Here is a 17,937-nt window from a genome sequence, read left to right on the forward strand (position 1 = left end):
TATCGTCAGCTATAACTTTTGATAAAACGACAAACTTCATGTCGTACAATTTATTATCTATCCTAAATCCATGGACCAAAAAACCTTATTTTAATGCGTCATGCCATTAATATTTTAAGTCTATATAATTAATATTAATTAAAAAATAATAATTGGGCTGACGATCAATTAGTGGAGCTCCACTCTGCATATTTCGAAACGGCTTACCTTTTCAATACTAATAATTAAATAATAAATGGATTTGGTCACTTTACTCGACATTGGTCTTTCCAAATCATTTATTTGTTTGTACGCTTACAAAATATATTAATTAGCTTGAATTTCTTTAAAAAAAAATACAAATATTTTTATTTGTATGTTCATTTCACTTCCAATTCAACATCAATTTTTTATTTTTATTTTTAAATTTTAATCTAAATTTCCATGTTAATAAATATTTCAGCATCGTTTTTAATAAATAAGCTTAAAACAACAATGACACTCAATAATAATGCTGTCCACTTAAATCGAAAACTTTTTATGTAAAAATCAACTATATATATACACACAAGATCATTTACATTAATTTTTTTAAAATGGATTATAATTCGATTTCGATTTAAGTAATAGATAAAGAATCATAAATAACGAATCGAAGCGACGAAGAACTCACTGTTATTATCTTAAACATAACAAAGTGGGAAAGCACTAGGACTTTTCAATATAGTGGCTTGCATTATTAATGGAAAAGATTCAGCCGTTGGGGACAGTCAAATATAAGAATCAAAAACATATTTACAAAAATATTTAATTTTTATTTTTATTTTTTAAAAACCTCTCCAACAAATTCTATAGCAATTGTATTGATGGTGTTTTTCCATTTTCAAGAAACAATGGGAGTCATCCTATAATGGGCAGCCATTGAATTTTGCCAATAATTCGGACCACACAGGCATTTCTTTCACTGGTAATTTTTTTTAAAATTTTTGGTTTCTATGAATCTCTCTACCCTCAATAGCCCTCTGGCTGTTAATTAATCCCCAGAAATTGTTCAAAGTTGAGCTCTTAAATTTGCGCAGATCATTTTTTTCTATGCTAGTATTATGTGTTTCTTGATTTATAAAATTTATTTCTGTGTTTGAACATAGAATGTTGAATGTGTTTTGATCCCTCCATTACTATCATCATCATCAATGGGGTTTGACCCATTTTGTCATGAACTTTGCTGTTGTCTTCTTTCTTGAATCATAGAATGTTTAATATTTTTCTGCATTAAAATAAATGAAACCATTCTTCTATGAAATTTGAAAAACGATTCTTCGCGGCTTTAACAAGTCTTATAAACTGTACAGTCGTCAAACACCACGTTTGGATTGTTCTATCCGCATGGTTGATTGTTGCTCCACGATAACAATCGAAAATCCAATATTTGTGGATGATAAGTTTTGTGCCAGTTTCGTGTTTAACAGTAAAAACTGTAAATATTCTGACTCCATTTTAAAAAGTTGTAGGCCATCTGCAAGTTTGTGGTTTTTGGGACTGTAAATATTGCTCTGCAAACTTGCCAACTGTGTGATCATGAGTGACACAATGTCAGGACCTCTCGAACTCCCTGTTAGGCAGAGTAAGCATGTTTTTTGCATGTATCCTACGTTTCTTCTTCGAAACAGATCAAAAACTTTAGTTGTGGATATGAGTCAATGCCATTTTTGTGTAAAATTCTTTGCAGGTCTTGAGAAGATCGATGTTGAAAACTTGGAGGATGAGAGGAAAAAGAGGCTTGGATCCCTCAAGAAGAAGGCAATCAACGCCTCGACCAAGTTCAGGAACTCCTTGACCAAAAAAGGGAGGCGTAACAGCAGAATTATGTCCGTTGTGTTCGAGGATGAGCATGATGCCGAGGAAGTTCAGGTCGTGGATGCTTTGCGTCAGGTGCTGATCCTGGAAGAATTGCTCCCTTCCAAACATGATGACTATCATATGCTATTGAGGTATCTTCCTTTTTCATCCCATGTATCAGACAAAAGATTACAAGATTTCTGTTTCCAGCACGGTATATTTTTTATGATTATGTTCACTTATCCGTGGTCAGTGGTTGATTCAAAAGGTTGTCCGATTGGGTTGAATCTCAGGCCTCTCAAATTACTGAGCTGGCCTCGTTTTAACAAAAGTCATAGCCGATGTTAATGATACATTTCAGATGTTTCACATCATGCACCAACTTTAGTGCAATTTCTCGATCACTCTGTCACATGGACAGCAAAACAGAATGACAAGAATAATTAGTACTCCCCGGACTTCATCACCACAAATAGAAATGAGTTCCGGCTTACAGTGATCATCCCCAGATAAGAGCTTTTCGATGAAAATAATGAACGAGAACTTTCGAGAAACGAGCGTAAAATTAAGAATGTGACTTTAAACACAAAAACAGAAGGTGGTTCACATTATATTTCTCGGACTATGCAGGTTTCTGAAGGCCAGGAAATTTGACATTGAGAAAACAAAGCAAATGTGGGTTGATATGCTTCAGTGGAGGAACGGCTTCGGCGTTGACACTCTTATGGAGGTACTTATAATCATAGTACACTGCAGACAATCATCTCTATTGATCGAATAATCAAATATTTAAAATATACTTTGAACTTATGTGCGGTTTAAAATATTTCAGACACAAATTTTTTGCTAGGACTTCGATTTCAAGGAGAAAAGCGAGGTCTTAAAATACTATCCCCAAGGGAATCATGGTGTCGACAAGGATGGCAGGCCAGTTTATATTGAAAGGCTCGGGCAAGTGGATGCAACCAAGTTGTTGCAAGTCACGACCATTGATCGTTATCTGAAATATCACGTTCAAGAATTCGAGAGGACGTTTAACGATAAGTTTCCAGCCTGCTCCATTGCTGCCCAAAAGCACATTGATCAGAGCACCACTATTCTGGATGTACAAGGAGTGGTACGTATCGTAGGGCGTCTTGAAGGTTTCTTCACCTCAAAATCAGACTTCTTTTAACAACTTAGGTTTTTATCTAAGAATGTAAATGAATCCAGCTTGACTCAGCGAGTTTCTTAGCCGGCTCTAAAAATCCATAGTCTAGATTATCGAATTCGAGTCAAACTCGAACATGCTCAAAATTTTATCAAAGTAAATTTGAGCCCAAATAATTATGCTCAAGCTTTTGTCAAACTGAATTTGAGCTCAAATAATTTTGTTCATCAATCTCTGACGAGTTCCAATGTTTTATTAATGTAATATAATTTATATTAAACAAATATATTTCGAGACATGAGATCAATAGTTCAAACAACTAGCAAACATTTTCAAATATTTCGAGCTGACCTCGAATTTAAGCTTTTATTCAAGCCAACGATATTAATTTTTTTGAGCTTCTAACCAATCTCGAGCTCGATTTTAATAAAAAAAATACAAAATAGTTGATAGATGGGTCGACTGTGCCGAGTCTCGTTTGTGGTATTAAAACTTTATATTATCTAATTATGATTTAGGGACTGAAAAACTTCAACAAGTCTGCCAGGGAACTGATTCAACGTCTTCAGAAAATAGATGGAGATAATTACCCTGAGGTATATACTTTCCTTTCCAGATTAAATACGGGTTGTTTTGGTTTTTAATTTTAGAATTATATTGATTATTGACTTCTAATGAATACCATATAATTGGTTTTTTTTTAAAAAAAAAAATTTGAATTTCAGACGCTATGCCGCATGTACATTATCAATGCAGGATCAGGATTTAGGCTACTGTGGAACACTGTCAAGTCATTCCTTGACCCTAAAACCACTGCCAAGATTCATGTAAGCCTCATTTTAGCTCTTCTAAATGACACTGTGCATTCTTGTACCGATCCAACCTCCACATACTCTCATTCCTTCTGAGTAGCCGGTTTTCTAAAAATGGTGATATCCACACGAAGGGAGGGCGTACATGATAGGTCTCATATTGGTTAAGAGATCGTTCTTAGTCCCCAATTATATGGTGGGCAACTGGCTTTATGGGAACTGATTAGGACAAAACATTTTGCTTGAATTTCATGAAAATCAAGATTCAAGCTGCTTTCTTCTTACCAGGTTTTGGGTAACAAATACCAGAGCAAGCTGCTTGAGATCATCGATGCGAGGTAAATATTCTCCAGACATTCAAATACTTAACATTATAAACGAACCTTTTCTTGTTAAGGTTCCGTCATTGAATCTATTATTTTGCTCTTGCACAAATCAGTGAGTTACCAGAGTTTTTGGGTGGAACTTGCACCTGTTCTGATAAGGGAGGCTGCATGGTTTCTGATAAGGGCCCCTGGAATGACACTGAAATTATGAAGGTTATTATTTTTTGCATCAAATCTCTACTGTGCTTAAGTCTTCACATCAAGAATTATCTAATTTTGTAATTATTGTGACTTCAAGATGGTTGGCAATGGTGAACACAAATGCTCAAACAAGATCGATGTTTCAGCCAATGTGGATGAGAAAACTATTTCAGAAGATGACTGTGCTATGTCCAAGGTATGCAGTCTTGAAGAGATTTTCACAACTGTCATTCTTGAAATTGAAACCGGCGGCTACTTATGAAATATGCAGAATGTGAAGAAAAACTATTCGTTTAACTCAATGACAAATTCTCCAAGAGACTACTTTGCACATCCACAACTTTCCCCTGTTCGTGAAGAAGTAAGTTCTCACAACGATTAAACATGGTAGTATTACATTCGCTTGCTGCATCCATTGTATAATCATGCTTAGGTCTTGTATAATCTAACTGAGATCAAGGCAATCGATAGATATCACTTTGCATATAACAAAATTAGATTTCTCAAGGCATAAAGCAACAACCAAGCCAGAATTCTTGTTCAAGAGGAGCCAAATTATTAAATCATAAAAAAGTTCAGGGCCGTGAAAATACATATGATCCAGATTGAAAAAGGCAATCATACAAATGTAAAAAAAATGAAAACAGATTGGAGTTGATTGCCACTGCTGGCCCCCTCTCTCAATTTTTGTTTTTCCTTACCATATCATCTCTTTCACTTCATAAATGTACCTCCACCTCAAAGAACTAATCTTGAGGCACGGACGTTCGACTTTCCCTACTTGAACACCTATCATTTGTTGTATTCTGAACGAACCACCTTTCTATAGATAATTGGATTATCAGTAACTGATAAGAATTTCTCCTTAGGTGACCAATAACCGTGTCAATGCATATGAATCTGATACATATGCTCAAACGGTTGACAAGACTGTTACTGCAACATGGATAAGGGGAGGATCAAAACATGATAACTTTGCTGTTTCTAAAGGTACAAAGTCATCATTTGTTCAACATTTTTCCTTGGATTTTGACTAGGAACAACTTTTTACACATAATCGGGTGGTTTACCCATATCTTCTTCCTACATCAACAGATAATTTCCCTGTGCATGATATCTGTAAGCCTTCAAAAGGACTTAGCAACTATCTCTTTGCTGGAGTGATGACCTTACTAATGGGCGCTGTTACTATGGTTCGTATGAGTCGTAACATGCCTAAGAAGCTCACAGATGCTACACTCTATTCTAGTTCTATGTGTGATGTTGACACGATGATAAAAGGTTCCAAAAATGCATGTGAGTTACCTGGAACTGCCATTTCAAGTGAAGATTACTATATGATGATGAAACGCATGAGTGAACTAGAAGAGAGGGTAATGGTTCTCAACAAAAAGCCAGCAGTAATGCCTCCTGACAAAGAGGAGATGCTAGATAATGCTTTGAACCGCGTAGATACTTTGGAGCAAGAGCTGTCAGCAACCAAGAAGGTATTGACTAGATTTTTCACTTTTTTCTTTCACATTTACGCATCCAATGTAGATCAGAGCCGCTCGTGATCTTGCCATGAAAAATCAAAGTATTTTACCACTTAATTCAGAGTAGGTTGGTTACTGAAGGTATATCTTCAGTGAGGCATTATCTTGTCACTGAAGTTGGTGATAAATCTTATTAACACTTGCTACCATTTGCCATGTCTCGCATGACACTATGTTCTAGTAAGCTTTGAAGTCATGAGGTGTGACTTCCGATCAGTACAGCAAATAATGCAACTCCAACCGTAGCAAAACATAAGAATAGATCTACAGCTCTATTTTTTTTCTACTTACAGCTCTTTTTTTTTCTGCTTACAGCTCTTTTAAGTGTATTGATTCTTGTTGAATAATCTGAAACTCATGGGAGACACAGATGATATTGATAGATTTAATTAACCCTTTTAAAATATTAAATTTACAGGCTCTCGAGGATGCTCTCTTTCGACAAGAGGAGGTCCTTGCCTACATAGAGAAGAAAAAGAAGAAGAAGAAGAAGAAGAAGTTTTTTGCTTTCTAAGTGGAGAAACCTAAACAAAACTGAGTTAGAAAGTGTTACGATTCTTTTAGAGATGGTGATTTTAGACTCAAGAAACACCATTCTTTGAACTCCCCACATATTTTATGCTCGCTCCTGTTTTGCTAATTTTAAGGCCTTTGTAAATCACAAGGTTTGCTACTTGTGTCTTGTGCTAGGTTTCTTTGGGGCGTTTTAGGATAGCATCCCTCCGTTGGCATGCCATGCATCTTCTTTCATGCCAGCAACTTCTTGGAAAGGCCAATTGAATACTTTTGGTTTTGTGTTAACCTAAAAAAATATGTTTGATTTTGTTGATTAAAGATTCTATTATCTGCTTTTGCTTATGCTTGCGAGTTTGAATGGTAATCACAAATCTTCAAATTTCAGATTGATTTTTTTAATAGAACAAAATAACTTGCATCCTAATGATAGAGCTCTTCAACACAAGAATAATTTCTCCAAGACAAACAACCATAACTTCAAATAATATTCCATGTATCTCCCATAACATCATTCAAGAACACACCGTACAAGATGTTTGCAGAAAAAAGATGCATACATGTATGCATTCAATAAAATTTCTCACGTAAGATAAGTCTCGTCAATGAAGTTCACAAAGCCAATTTTTCTCAAAATTATGCTGTGCTTAAGACATGAAACCGAGATGAAGATAACCTCAACCCTCGAAGCTCCAACGATGAACCATCTCACCAGCAAAACTTTTTCTTCTGGAACATGAAGCAGGAGGCAAGTCAGCACCAAACCTTACCAAAGTCCCACGATAAAATTAAAAATTTTAAGAAATAAATTCATCTTGACTCACCCGATACTTGGCTTCTTGACCGTCTAGATAAGCAAGCAGATCATCTTGCATCATTAAAGCCTCGTGCAGAGCCTGCTCAAATACAAATTTAACTCTCATTTCAAAAGCTTCTGAAATATGAAGGTTACGTAGATAGGTAGATTGCAGAATAATATATCTTGAACAATGGAAAGACAAAATACATACATAACACACCAATGCAGAGGGCAAGAAGTGTGCAACAATTACCAGAACTGTGCGAATAGTTAACATGAATTTTGTCATTTATTATTAGCTACATAGTTATTTGGGTTGCAAGATGCAAAGCGAGTGCACGCTTTATCGAAATAAAGCGCGTTTGACACAATTTCAAAATTCAACATATAAAAAGTAATTTATATTATTTAAATTAAATATTTTCTAAAAAATAACAAACAATATAAATAAAAATTCATTAATATATCGTAGACGTAGAGACAAACAAGCGCAGACGCAGAAAGAATTTGAGACAAAGACGCACAGAGCCGCAGAGAATTTGAGCGAGGCCCAAGGGAGATGAAACGAATGCATGCATATAGCAAGGCTTTTTTGAACATTAAATAGGGACGGGCTTTGTTATCGGGCATTAAAATTTGTGGGCTTGATTTATGTTATATATGTATTATGTACGTCACAAGCGCACGGGCACACATCTTTAAGCAGCACCGCTCCTGGGCAGAGTCGCGCCTTAATGCGCTTGGTAATAACCCAGGAACTCGCGCGATAGGTGCAGGCTGATGCTCGCCTTTTATAACTATGATTAGCTCCTGTTATCTGATTATGATTTTCCTTTTTATGTATAGTCTAGTTTTAGTGTTCACATATACTTCAGATTTAACATAGCATCAGACGTGAATATTTCTCTCTTTATAAGCATTATTATAAATCCGAGGTAGTGACCACACACTTAAGTCCTTCCAAACAAAGAGGCTTGTGTGCTATAATTCTTCACAAAGTGTATCCGATGAGACAGTAAATCCTCAGTTACGTAGATTAAAATTGTATATTTTTCCATTATGTGCACAGTTTTCACAGTAATAACATCATACAGGATATACTGGGGATTTACCTTTTTGGTTGCAATCAACTCTGCTTCTAGGGCATCCACCCGGCAAACAGCAGCATTCAGAAGCTCTTCTTTCTCGTAGGGCATCTCAGATGGTTTTGCCTGAAGAGAACTGACCTTGTCTTCAAGCTCGCCCAACCTCTTGAGGACAGAAGATAGGAGATCTGTCTCTGTAAAAACCGGTGTTGGCGATGGTGGCCGGAACTCCTCTTTTAACATTGTGTCAAAGGCAAATCCTTGAACGGTTAGTTCATGCTGTGATGAAGCATCACAAAGTTTCTTGGAAGCACGGAATGATATTGAACGGAAGAACATGAAAAGGGTCATGAAGAAAGCCATAAGAGCTGCCAAAAACCGAGCCTGCGACCCTTTTGGTGTGATTTGAGAATCCGGCAGTGGAAATATCTCTAAATTAAAATTTACATTAACATCCTAAATAAATATAATTTTACATGGAAATAGAAGTAGGGACATCGTGAAAGTATTCCAGGTATTGCACATGGAGAAAAAGTCTACCTTTAGAAACATAAGACTTTGTGGGGCTTGTTTGCTTTTTCCATCCAGAATCAACAGCCTTGTCAACCATGGGAACATACTCATCATATCCTGGGAAGTTGCCGACATAACTAGCCATTCCAGTAACCTTGCCCTGGAATAAGAGAAATATTTTCACAATAACTCGATAAAAGATAAAACAACTTCAATTTTTTAGGGTTTAAGATAAAAGTAGAAATAAGTTAAAATCATCACGTATTTCTTTATTCCATATTTTCCAAACTTACTATGATGGAAAAGGGACTGTGAAACATGATGGTTCCAGAATTTATGAAAAACTAGAGATTATCTACCACAGCAAACAATTAAATTGTATGGCCAACAATAAATGAAATTTACATTCATCCACCTAAATAGAAGGGAAAAAAGGAGAAACACAGAAAGGACGCAGTGTTCGTCAAGCAATACAGGACAAATCAGACTCAGAAAGCCATCTCATTCACAAAAACTGTATTATAGCCATGAATATTTAGGATTAACATTACCTCCTCACGAACTGGAGTCAACCGAAGATGTGCATAACTCCTAACGGCTTTCGGTGAAGCAACGTCTTCAGCATCAGAACCAGATTCTGCTGTAGAAGTATCACTGCCTTTCAGCTGCTCCAACCCCAATAAGCGTATACTAATATCAGTCAACTCAAGAAAGTGTGTTCCAAGAAAGTAAAACCAATGCAGAATCCTTACCCTTGCGTAATGAGGCTTAGCATAGACTACCTTCCCCTCACTATTGATAATTTTAACCACCTGTCTGGCTCGTCGTGTTTCACCATTAAGCACCATCTGAAGAGCAATGTCGATCAATCATTTTTCTTTAAAATGAAGCTAAATAGTTCCTAGAAAATCTCATTCATGTATCACAACAATCTATCATAGTTGTCAGTCGCGCATAGCGCCCCGTAGCGCAAAGGTTAAACATGGCTAAAGCGCATAACGAATAGCGTAGCGAGGATTATTTGAAAGTAAAGCGCCACAAGTATATAAATATATAATATATAGCATATAGTAACATCAATTCAAAAACCTTAATTTCCAACATAATATTCCATCAACTTTAATTGTAAAATAATAAAACCTGAAATTATTTTAAGTTTTTTCATTGAAATATCATAGAAGGCACAAAAATAAAGTAAGAAATGCAGAAAAATATAATTTCCAGCAAAAAACTAACTAACTACATGTAAAACAAAAAAAATTAGAAAAAAAGGACAGAAAATAAGCATTTAGCTTCGCTTTGCAATAGCGCTGCTATTTCAGCTATCGTGATTGCCGCTATAGTGCCAATAACGAGGATAGCGAGCGCTACTGCAAAGTCCATGGCGCGAAGCGATTTGGTGTCGCTTCGCCACGCTATTCGCTATAGCGAGGGCTATGGATGCTATTGACAACTATGCAATCTATGACTTTAAATATCCAGGCAAGTCAAGACCTTCAGTATCTCTGGATTCTTCCATGGCCCTTTATCAGAGCGAAGGCAACCCCCTTGGTCGGCGCAAGTGCACATTCCTCCCAGAAATTCAGGCAGTTCACTGCACAGGCCCAGATCAAATTTTTAGAACTGTTCTGAAGGCATCTCTGTAATAGTTTTCTTTTTATGATATCTAAAATGATAAAATGGGTATCTCATAAAAAATAATTTTCTTAATTTTCACCTTGCATCTATAATTTCAAGCAACTTGTTTTGATATTTGTTTCCAAGAACCTGTAAAAGCGATCGTAAGACTAAGATACCGGTTATCACACAACTCAAATAAAAGTTTCCGAATGACAAGAAGATAAGAATCGGCCTACGTGAATCTTAGTGGCAGTCCTGGGATCTACAAAATTTTTAACAGTATTCCACAATAGCCTAAATCCCGGACCAGCATTGATGATAAACATTTGATGAAGTGTCTGCAGAAAGGTATAACGTTGTGACAACAATAAATTAAACATAATGCAGTAACTAAGCTAGAAATATGAAGGTTACTTCAGGATAGTTATCGCCATCTATCTTCTGAAGCCTTGTAATGAGGTCTCGAGCGTTCTTGTTAAAGTTTTTCAAACCCTAAAAAACAGAATAAAGATACAACTCTTCAAAAAGACAAAAGACAATGGATTTTTGAATCAATATAATTAATAGACATGCCAAAAGGTGTGAAACATACCACACCATGAACATCCAAAATTGTTGTACTTGAATCAATGTGTCGCTTCGCAGCAATTGTACAGGCTGGAAACTTGATAGCAAAGCTTTTCTCAAATTCTCTCACATGGTATTTTATATAACGGTCAATAGTGGTAACTTGCATAAGTTTGTTTGGCTCAACTTTCCCTAATCTTTCAATGTACAATGGCCTTCCCTCTTTATCAACGCCATGATAGCCATGGGGGTAATACTTTAAAACTTCATTCAACTCAGCGAATTCAAAGTCCTGATGGGAAACACAATTGATCGATCAAATATTTATTAGAACATTTTGAACACCAGTACAACAGGAAATATACTGATCGACAATTAAAAACAAGGAAAATTATGTATCAAGTCCGGCTACCTCTGCAATTGTGTCAGTCCCAAATTCTTTCCTCCACTGAATCATATCAGCCCACATGAGCTTTGACTTCTCAAGATCAAATTTCCTTGCTTTCAAAAACCTGTAGCAGATGTCTCAAAGATGTTACTAAAAATTTTCACAGCAGGTAGGAAGCAGGTTTCAATTGTTAACCCATGAGTGCAAATGTCATCTGTTAGTTATCTCCAGAGAATCTTCGGACAAGTAAACATGCATATAACCACCTCTACTAAGTAAGAAATAGAGTTTTGTCCTAAATGTCTTTGTGCCATAATTGTTTTAAAGTAAGGATGTGCAATGCAAGGTGAGCCAGCCAAGCTCGGGGTAAGATCACGATTGCAAATTTTTTGAGCTCGAGCTTTTCTCAAGGTCCAAGAGCCCTAATCTAAATTTACAATGTCATGACTAATTGATAAACATGTGCATACAACTAACATAAAGCCGTCAAGAATACTAACCTCAACATCATATGATAATCATCAAACTTTTCTGGCAACAGCTCATCTAATATCAAGGCTTGTCGAAATGACTCAACAGCTTGCAATTCTTCAGCATCGCGAATATCTTCAATAGAAACAGAACTGACTCGGCCATCACTCTTTCTTCTTCCACTTTTCTTCTTGAGAGAATGCTTGAATTTAGATGATGCATTGAGAGCTTTCTTTTTCAAAGAACCAATCCTCGTCCTCCTTTCATCCTCTGAATTCTCAAAATCAGATTTCCTTTCTCTTCTCTCATCATGTGCAGATGACCCTTCAAAGCCTGTTTACAAAGAAAATACATATGCAGGAAGAGGAAAAAATTTATGGACTGGATAAAGAAAAGGAAAGCATGATCTACACAGTACGCATTGTTTCGTAATAAATTTGTGTTCTCTTAGAAGCTCTGCATCAACTAATTTCACAAGTGTAAGTTGAACAATGTATCACTGATAAATCCCATTCACAAAATACCAAGTAAGAGTGGTTCACCAATCAACCACAGTCTCCGCTATGACAAGAACATACATGCATATCAAAACAGAACATGCAAACTTTAACCAAGTTTTAAAACAGGCCCAACCGTTTAAAGACTATAGAACTCCATTATTAGCTTTGAATTTCAAGGAAAAATAATGATTTCAAAGAAGTATCGAAAAAAAACACAAGCAGACAATTTTTTACTGTTGCAGAAGAATATTTAACTAATAGACAAAGTAGCCACGACTTCAAGAACTAAGGTCTTCTACAACAAGAGATTTGGTCGGGAAAAAAAAGTAAATAATGTTGCTCCTCGAGAAGGGATATCACAATTCTAATCAAGAATACACCATTCAAAACCAAGTAAAATCATTTAAATCAACACACAGAATGACATCAAGATACCCCAACACAAAACTCAGAATTTCACAAGCCGAATCATACACATCATAAACACAACTCAGTAAAGATGAAACCCATAAACCTCGAAGTCAACGAACTCCAAAAAACAAAAAAGCCACTTACAAGGCCTCGCAAACCGATCCAAGGGTCCCGACATCCCGATTTCTTTATCACCAAAGCAATTCCCAAGTTCTCGATGATCGAACAATCAACCGCACGATCCAAGCATCGAGCCAAATCTGAAAAGCTCAAGAACCACACCACAATTCAATTAAATTCAACAAAACCCTAGAAAGAAAAACCCATGATCGAAAACTCCAGCAAGACTCTTTTTTTTTTCACCAGAGGAAAAAAAACCCACCTCAAAAACTATCGGCACGGATCACGAGATCGAGTTAATGCATAGTCATTCGTAACGGTAGTCGATTCAATTAAGAGGAAGAGGATAATAAATCCAAAAAAACGAACACGTCTCAATTTCTTTATATCAATTTACGATTATAAACAAGCAAACATACGAGTAAGAATCGCCGTTTAATTGAGCGACGGCGATTTCCAAGTGGAGAGACGGAAAGGGGAGGACGGATTCAATGCGAGAGGCGGTTGTTGTGGTTTAACGGGATCGTGGAGTGGTGGCCCAGTACACGTGGCAGGAGGAGCGCGGTGGGATGAACAATCTGCTGGCGGTGGTTGGAGTAAATGGCCAAAAGGACTTTGAACAGTGATTATTGAGTAATGATTCCGTGACCGGTCTGTCATTTTGTACGTTGCAGTCGTTGGATCAGTGGTCCCACATATTTTAATTTTTGATATATTTATTCTATATTTTTTATTTTTATTATTTTACTAATTTAGTATGTAATTAAAAATTCAGTTGTATAACAAATTAATTTTTAAAAAAAATCTCTATTTTAACCTTTTTTTTTATCATAAGTGTAATAGTCTACATAATTTCAATTTAGTAATTATACAAGTTTGTGTTCAATATAACATTGACAAAAATACTTGAGTTTGCAAAATTAAAATTTAATTTTGTAAAAATAACCAAATGGACATTTAAGTTAAAAAAAAATCAATTAATTATCTAAAAAAATGATGAGGGATGACATTGAAACAAAAGTAAGTATCTTGTGAGACGATTTCACAAATCTTTATCTGTGAGACGGGTTAACCTTACAGGTATTCACAATAAAAAAGTAATACTCTTCGCATAAAAAGTAATATTTTATCATGATAACTCAAATAAGATATATGTCTCACAAAATACGACATGTGAGACCGTCTCACACAAATTTTTGCTTTGAAACAATTTGAAATGTTGGCATGTGGAAGTTTTGGAATTGATTTGTGTGATTTTAATCCGTTGATGTAATAAATAAATGTAATAACATCATTAAAGTGAACATCTTCCATAGCCCAATTGATATTTCATCATCTTTTCCTTATAATGATTCGAGATCTCTTTTTTTTTTTTTTTTTTCTTTTTGTAATATTCAATTATAATGAAAAATGATCCAAGAAGCTACAGGCCAATTGATTCTTAAATACTTTAATATAAAAATTAAGACATCAAACTATATTTTATAAATGAAGAAAATTTAAGAGTTATGCTATAATCGATTTAAAAAAAATGGATATTGCACTCACTCTAAATCCAATTATTATCATTGGTTTAAATATACGGGTTCATGTTTTACCTCGCATAAAATTATTTGTTAATACAATGACATTCATTAGATTTATCATGAAGATAATATTCTTCAGGTTGGTTGAATTAAACTATTTTTTTTTATGTTTGCACTAATATCACTTTATTAAAGGAGATCTTACTATGCAAGCATTGTTATGATAAAATTTGAGCATAGTTTTGATAATTAAACTGATCCGATTTTATAAATTTTTAAATGCAGATCGCTCGAGAAATTGTCTACAATGGATCATCTGAACTGATAAGCTTACAATGGAGATCAATTGATGTTCTTACAATGGAAATTTGTTGATATGTAGACATTATCTAAAGGTATGCTTGGTAAGAAAGAATGAGCATTTCTATCTCATTCCATATACTCATAATTTGTAATACATTATTGGAATGAGAATGCTCATTTCAATAGGAATGGTCATCTCATTCATTTTGGATGTGAATGATCATTCTCAATCTCAATTCTTACCTATTTTACAAAAAAATTATCTTATTTAGTTTAACTAATTAAGATCTATATCTTCATTATAACGATAATATTCTTTTAGATATTTTATTTTTAATCTTGATAATAAAAAAAAGGTAAATTGGAGGTAAATCACAAACCAAAACATAAATTGACTCTAACTCCCTACATCGAAAAAAAAAAATATTGTTTAAACTCCCTAAAAATATATAAATGAAAAAATTGCTCTTATATTTGATGAATTTAATTGATTGATTTACTGATGCCAGAAATGGTATTAGAGCTTATAAAGAGCCACAAGCCTCTATCGTGTGATCTAACACGAAGCACGACTCGTCGTAGGGGACAACCTAGGCTTTGATAAAGAGTTACAGGTTAGCATCTTGATAGGTACTGTGGGGACCCGGACGCTAATCAAGTTCTTAATAATCATTGGGACTAATTAATCAATTATAAAACAGGGTCTAAAAATTTTTCTTTTTAAATTGCGGAACGTAGTGAAATAAAACATATATACATCTCAGTATATAAAATACAAATCCTGTATTACAAAACATTTATTCAAACTAGAGTTTAACATCTAATATCAATTGTTCAAACCCTATCTCAGATCAAAGTCCGAAGTCTCCACTCTAACTCGATCTCTCCTCATCTCCTCGACCCTGAACCTGTCCCACATGTTGTCAAGTACACATACAGACAAGACAACAACCGGATAAACCGGTGAGAATAACTCCCAGTATAAATCAATGAAACATGCAATCATATAACAAATATAAAGCATGTAATCAGGTATCAACAATATGTAACGAATCTGAAACATAATCAATAACACACTGTCAACTATACTTGTAGCTACAAAATTCAGACTAGACTCAATCCTAGTCTAGGGATCCCGGTTCCAGACGTCGGTCTGCATATATCGACTAACAGTAATAGAAAAGACTCCAGTTCTATCCACGTCGATATAGTATCGATTAACAGTAATAGAAAAGACTCCAGTTCTATCCACACCGATACAGTATCGATTAACAGTAATAGACGAAGCCCTGATTCTATTCACATTGATATATTATCGATTACCAGTAATAGAGCAAGCCCTGATTCTATTCACATTGATAGGACATCGATTACCAGTAATAGAACAAAGTCCGATTCTATCCACATCGATATAACATCGATTAACAGTAATAGAAGGAACGATGAATCTATCCACATCGATATAATATCAATCAACAGTAATAGAAAAAGCTATACATCTATCCACATCGATATAATATCAACCAACAGTAATAGAAGAAGCTATCAGTCTACCCACATCGATAATCAATCATCCAGTGACAGTCTTTGGCACAACCGCCAATACACCATCTTATGACATCGTGCAATGTGCCCGTGGCGATCCCACCACTAACGGCACTTCTGTCATAAGATTACTCTTCTAATGCCTGTAATCTATAACTCAAGAAAACAAGTATAACAATCAATCAATGTAAATATCAATGCAATAAAGTAAAGTATGTGATTTAGGAAAACTCAAATCTAAACCGACTCAAGTCCATCTCCCAATACCACATTGACTTATACCTTTATCTTCTCGTTCAGAAGATGAAGAAAAATTCCCGACTCTATCTCGGTCCATTCCCAAATCTGGTAATCACAATATTGAACAGTCACAATATCAATAAATAACCCAATCCGGAACATGCTCTGATCAATATTTAAATCAAAATATACTCTGATCAATATTTAAATCAAAATATACTCTGATCAATGTCCATCGACATACAGTATCATAATACAATCTAAATCAATACCGACTCTGATCAATATCAATCAACTGATGTTTTCGACGGTATAATAATATTGTCTCGATAATCCCGTCAATCCAAACATCACAGATATAATACCAAAACTCATAATCAATACTGACATAACTCCTAATCTCAACGATAACACAAATCTGATATCGAATCTCTGTCAATATCTTTCGAAAATCATAATAAATACAGAAACAATCTGTTCTTCAATCTGACTTCAATTATATAATATCTACTGTAGCAGGAAAACCATATCTGAATCATATTTAATTCTGACAATATCATAAATTCAAATCTTGTCTAAACGTAACAAAACTTACGTCCAGTTGTAGCCTGCGTTGATAGGAACACAGTACTATAATCGGATTCAAAAACAGACGGACGGATTTCTCACAAAAGGCGTAAGGATTTTCGGATGAAATTCTCTTTTCTTTCTTACCTCTGAAGCAAGAATCGTACATGTATATATATATATATATATATATATATATATATATATATATATATATATACAAACTTGCATGTAAAAGAAACGTGGCATCTTTTCTTACATCTTGGTCGGCGCTCGGGCGGTAATAATTTACCGCTCGGGCGCGACCCTTTCTGCCCAAGCCTTTCGAAATGTACCCTTGGCGCTCGGGCGGTCAAAAACTACCGCCCGGGCGCCACCTCTCTGCCCGAACTTGTTCTTGTTGAACATTGGCGCTCGGGCGGTCGTCATCTACCGCTCGGGCGCCACTACTTCTGTCCAACACTCGTGTAATTAGTATACTTTGCCCCAATCTGGTCTCGCAATGGCCCGGCTACATCATTCACTTTCGTATAATCTCAATCATATCAATTAATCAACGTCTGATTACATGAATTAATTCTCGGGCATTACATTTCTCCCCCTCTTAGATCTGAGTTCGTCCTCGAACTCACAAGCAATCAATTCTGATATACCAGAAAAAATGTATAATAGAGTTTAACATCCAAACTCATCTCACTAACATCATTCTGAGGTATTTTTCTTTGATCAATCTCTGATTCTATTCTGAAATAAGAATTCAAGAATTCTAATATCATAATACTTCTCAAAATCATTCTGACAGAATCCATCTCGCATTACTGGCTATATAACATCCGTCTATGCCCATTTATTCCTTCGTAACAAAGCAATAGCAGCAATTGTTATGTCATATGTTTATCCCAATCAAATATCTATTCTATCTTCGAC

At 35.3% G+C, this 17,937-nt stretch overlaps 2 protein-coding genes across 7 annotated transcripts; one reads left to right on the forward strand and one right to left on the reverse strand.

The window, feature by feature from the left end:
* Nucleotides 1-825: 825 nt before the first annotated feature.
* LOC140810111 (phosphatidylinositol/phosphatidylcholine transfer protein SFH3-like) lies at nt 826-6,716 on the forward strand. 6 transcript variants are annotated; one of them, XM_073167925.1, is made up of 14 exons: nt 826-931; nt 1,491-1,603; nt 1,709-1,970; nt 2,449-2,548; nt 2,669-2,935; nt 3,487-3,564; nt 3,694-3,795; nt 4,069-4,118; nt 4,220-4,319; nt 4,405-4,503; nt 4,579-4,668; nt 5,177-5,297; nt 5,403-5,794; nt 6,261-6,716. In XM_073167925.1, exons 2-14 carry the CDS (start codon nt 1,558-1,560, stop codon nt 6,354-6,356), a joined length of 1,803 nt encoding a protein of 600 aa, XP_073024026.1. In that variant the 5' UTR covers nt 826-931; nt 1,491-1,557; the 3' UTR covers nt 6,357-6,716. The 6 variants fall into 6 exon arrangements, with proteins under 6 accessions (XP_073024026.1, XP_073024027.1, XP_073024028.1 ...); XM_073167926.1 differs by having other exon boundaries at nt 846-946; nt 1,485-1,603; XM_073167927.1 differs by having other exon boundaries at nt 863-946.
* A 105-nt stretch (nt 6,717-6,821) lies between these two features.
* Nucleotides 6,822-13,459, reverse strand: LOC140810110 (phosphatidylinositol/phosphatidylcholine transfer protein SFH8-like). Its single transcript, XM_073167922.1, has 15 exons — nt 13,092-13,459; nt 12,854-12,969; nt 11,828-12,131; nt 11,352-11,451; nt 10,965-11,231; nt 10,787-10,864; nt 10,609-10,710; nt 10,470-10,519; nt 10,247-10,346; nt 9,505-9,600; nt 9,304-9,417; nt 8,780-8,912; nt 8,267-8,670; nt 7,180-7,251; nt 6,822-7,084 (listed from the first exon to the last, which is right to left on the reverse strand). Exons 2-15 carry the CDS (start codon nt 12,885-12,887, stop codon nt 7,064-7,066), a joined length of 1,875 nt encoding a protein of 624 aa, XP_073024023.1. The 5' UTR covers nt 12,888-12,969; nt 13,092-13,459; the 3' UTR covers nt 6,822-7,063.
* Nucleotides 13,460-17,937: the final 4,478 nt, after the last annotated feature.

This window comes from Primulina eburnea, chromosome 13 (genome assembly GCF_022965805.1).
Source record: "Primulina eburnea isolate SZY01 chromosome 13, ASM2296580v1, whole genome shotgun sequence".
NCBI lineage: Eukaryota > Viridiplantae > Streptophyta > Magnoliopsida > Lamiales > Gesneriaceae > Primulina > Primulina eburnea.

Coding starts and splice junctions, on each gene's coding strand:
- LOC140810111 (XM_073167925.1), top strand. CDS start 1,558: ATGAGTGACACAATGTCAGGACCTCTCGAACTCCCTGTTAGGCAGA. Junction 2,936..3,486: donor TTCTGGATGTACAAGGAGTG/GTACGTATCGTA, acceptor ATTATGATTTAG/GGACTGAAAAACTTCAACAA. Junction 4,669..5,176: donor TTTCCCCTGTTCGTGAAGAA/GTAAGTTCTCAC, acceptor ATTTCTCCTTAG/GTGACCAATAACCGTGTCAA.
- LOC140810110 (XM_073167922.1), bottom strand. CDS start 12,887: ATGTCGGGACCCTTGGATCGGTTTGCGAGGCCTT. Junction 10,711..10,786: donor ATGGCGATAACTATCCTGAA/GTAACCTTCATA, acceptor ACCTTTCTGCAG/ACACTTCATCAAATGTTTAT. Junction 8,913..9,303: donor TGACTCCAGTTCGTGAGGAG/GTAATGTTAATC, acceptor CTCTTATTCCAG/GGCAAGGTTACTGGAATGGC.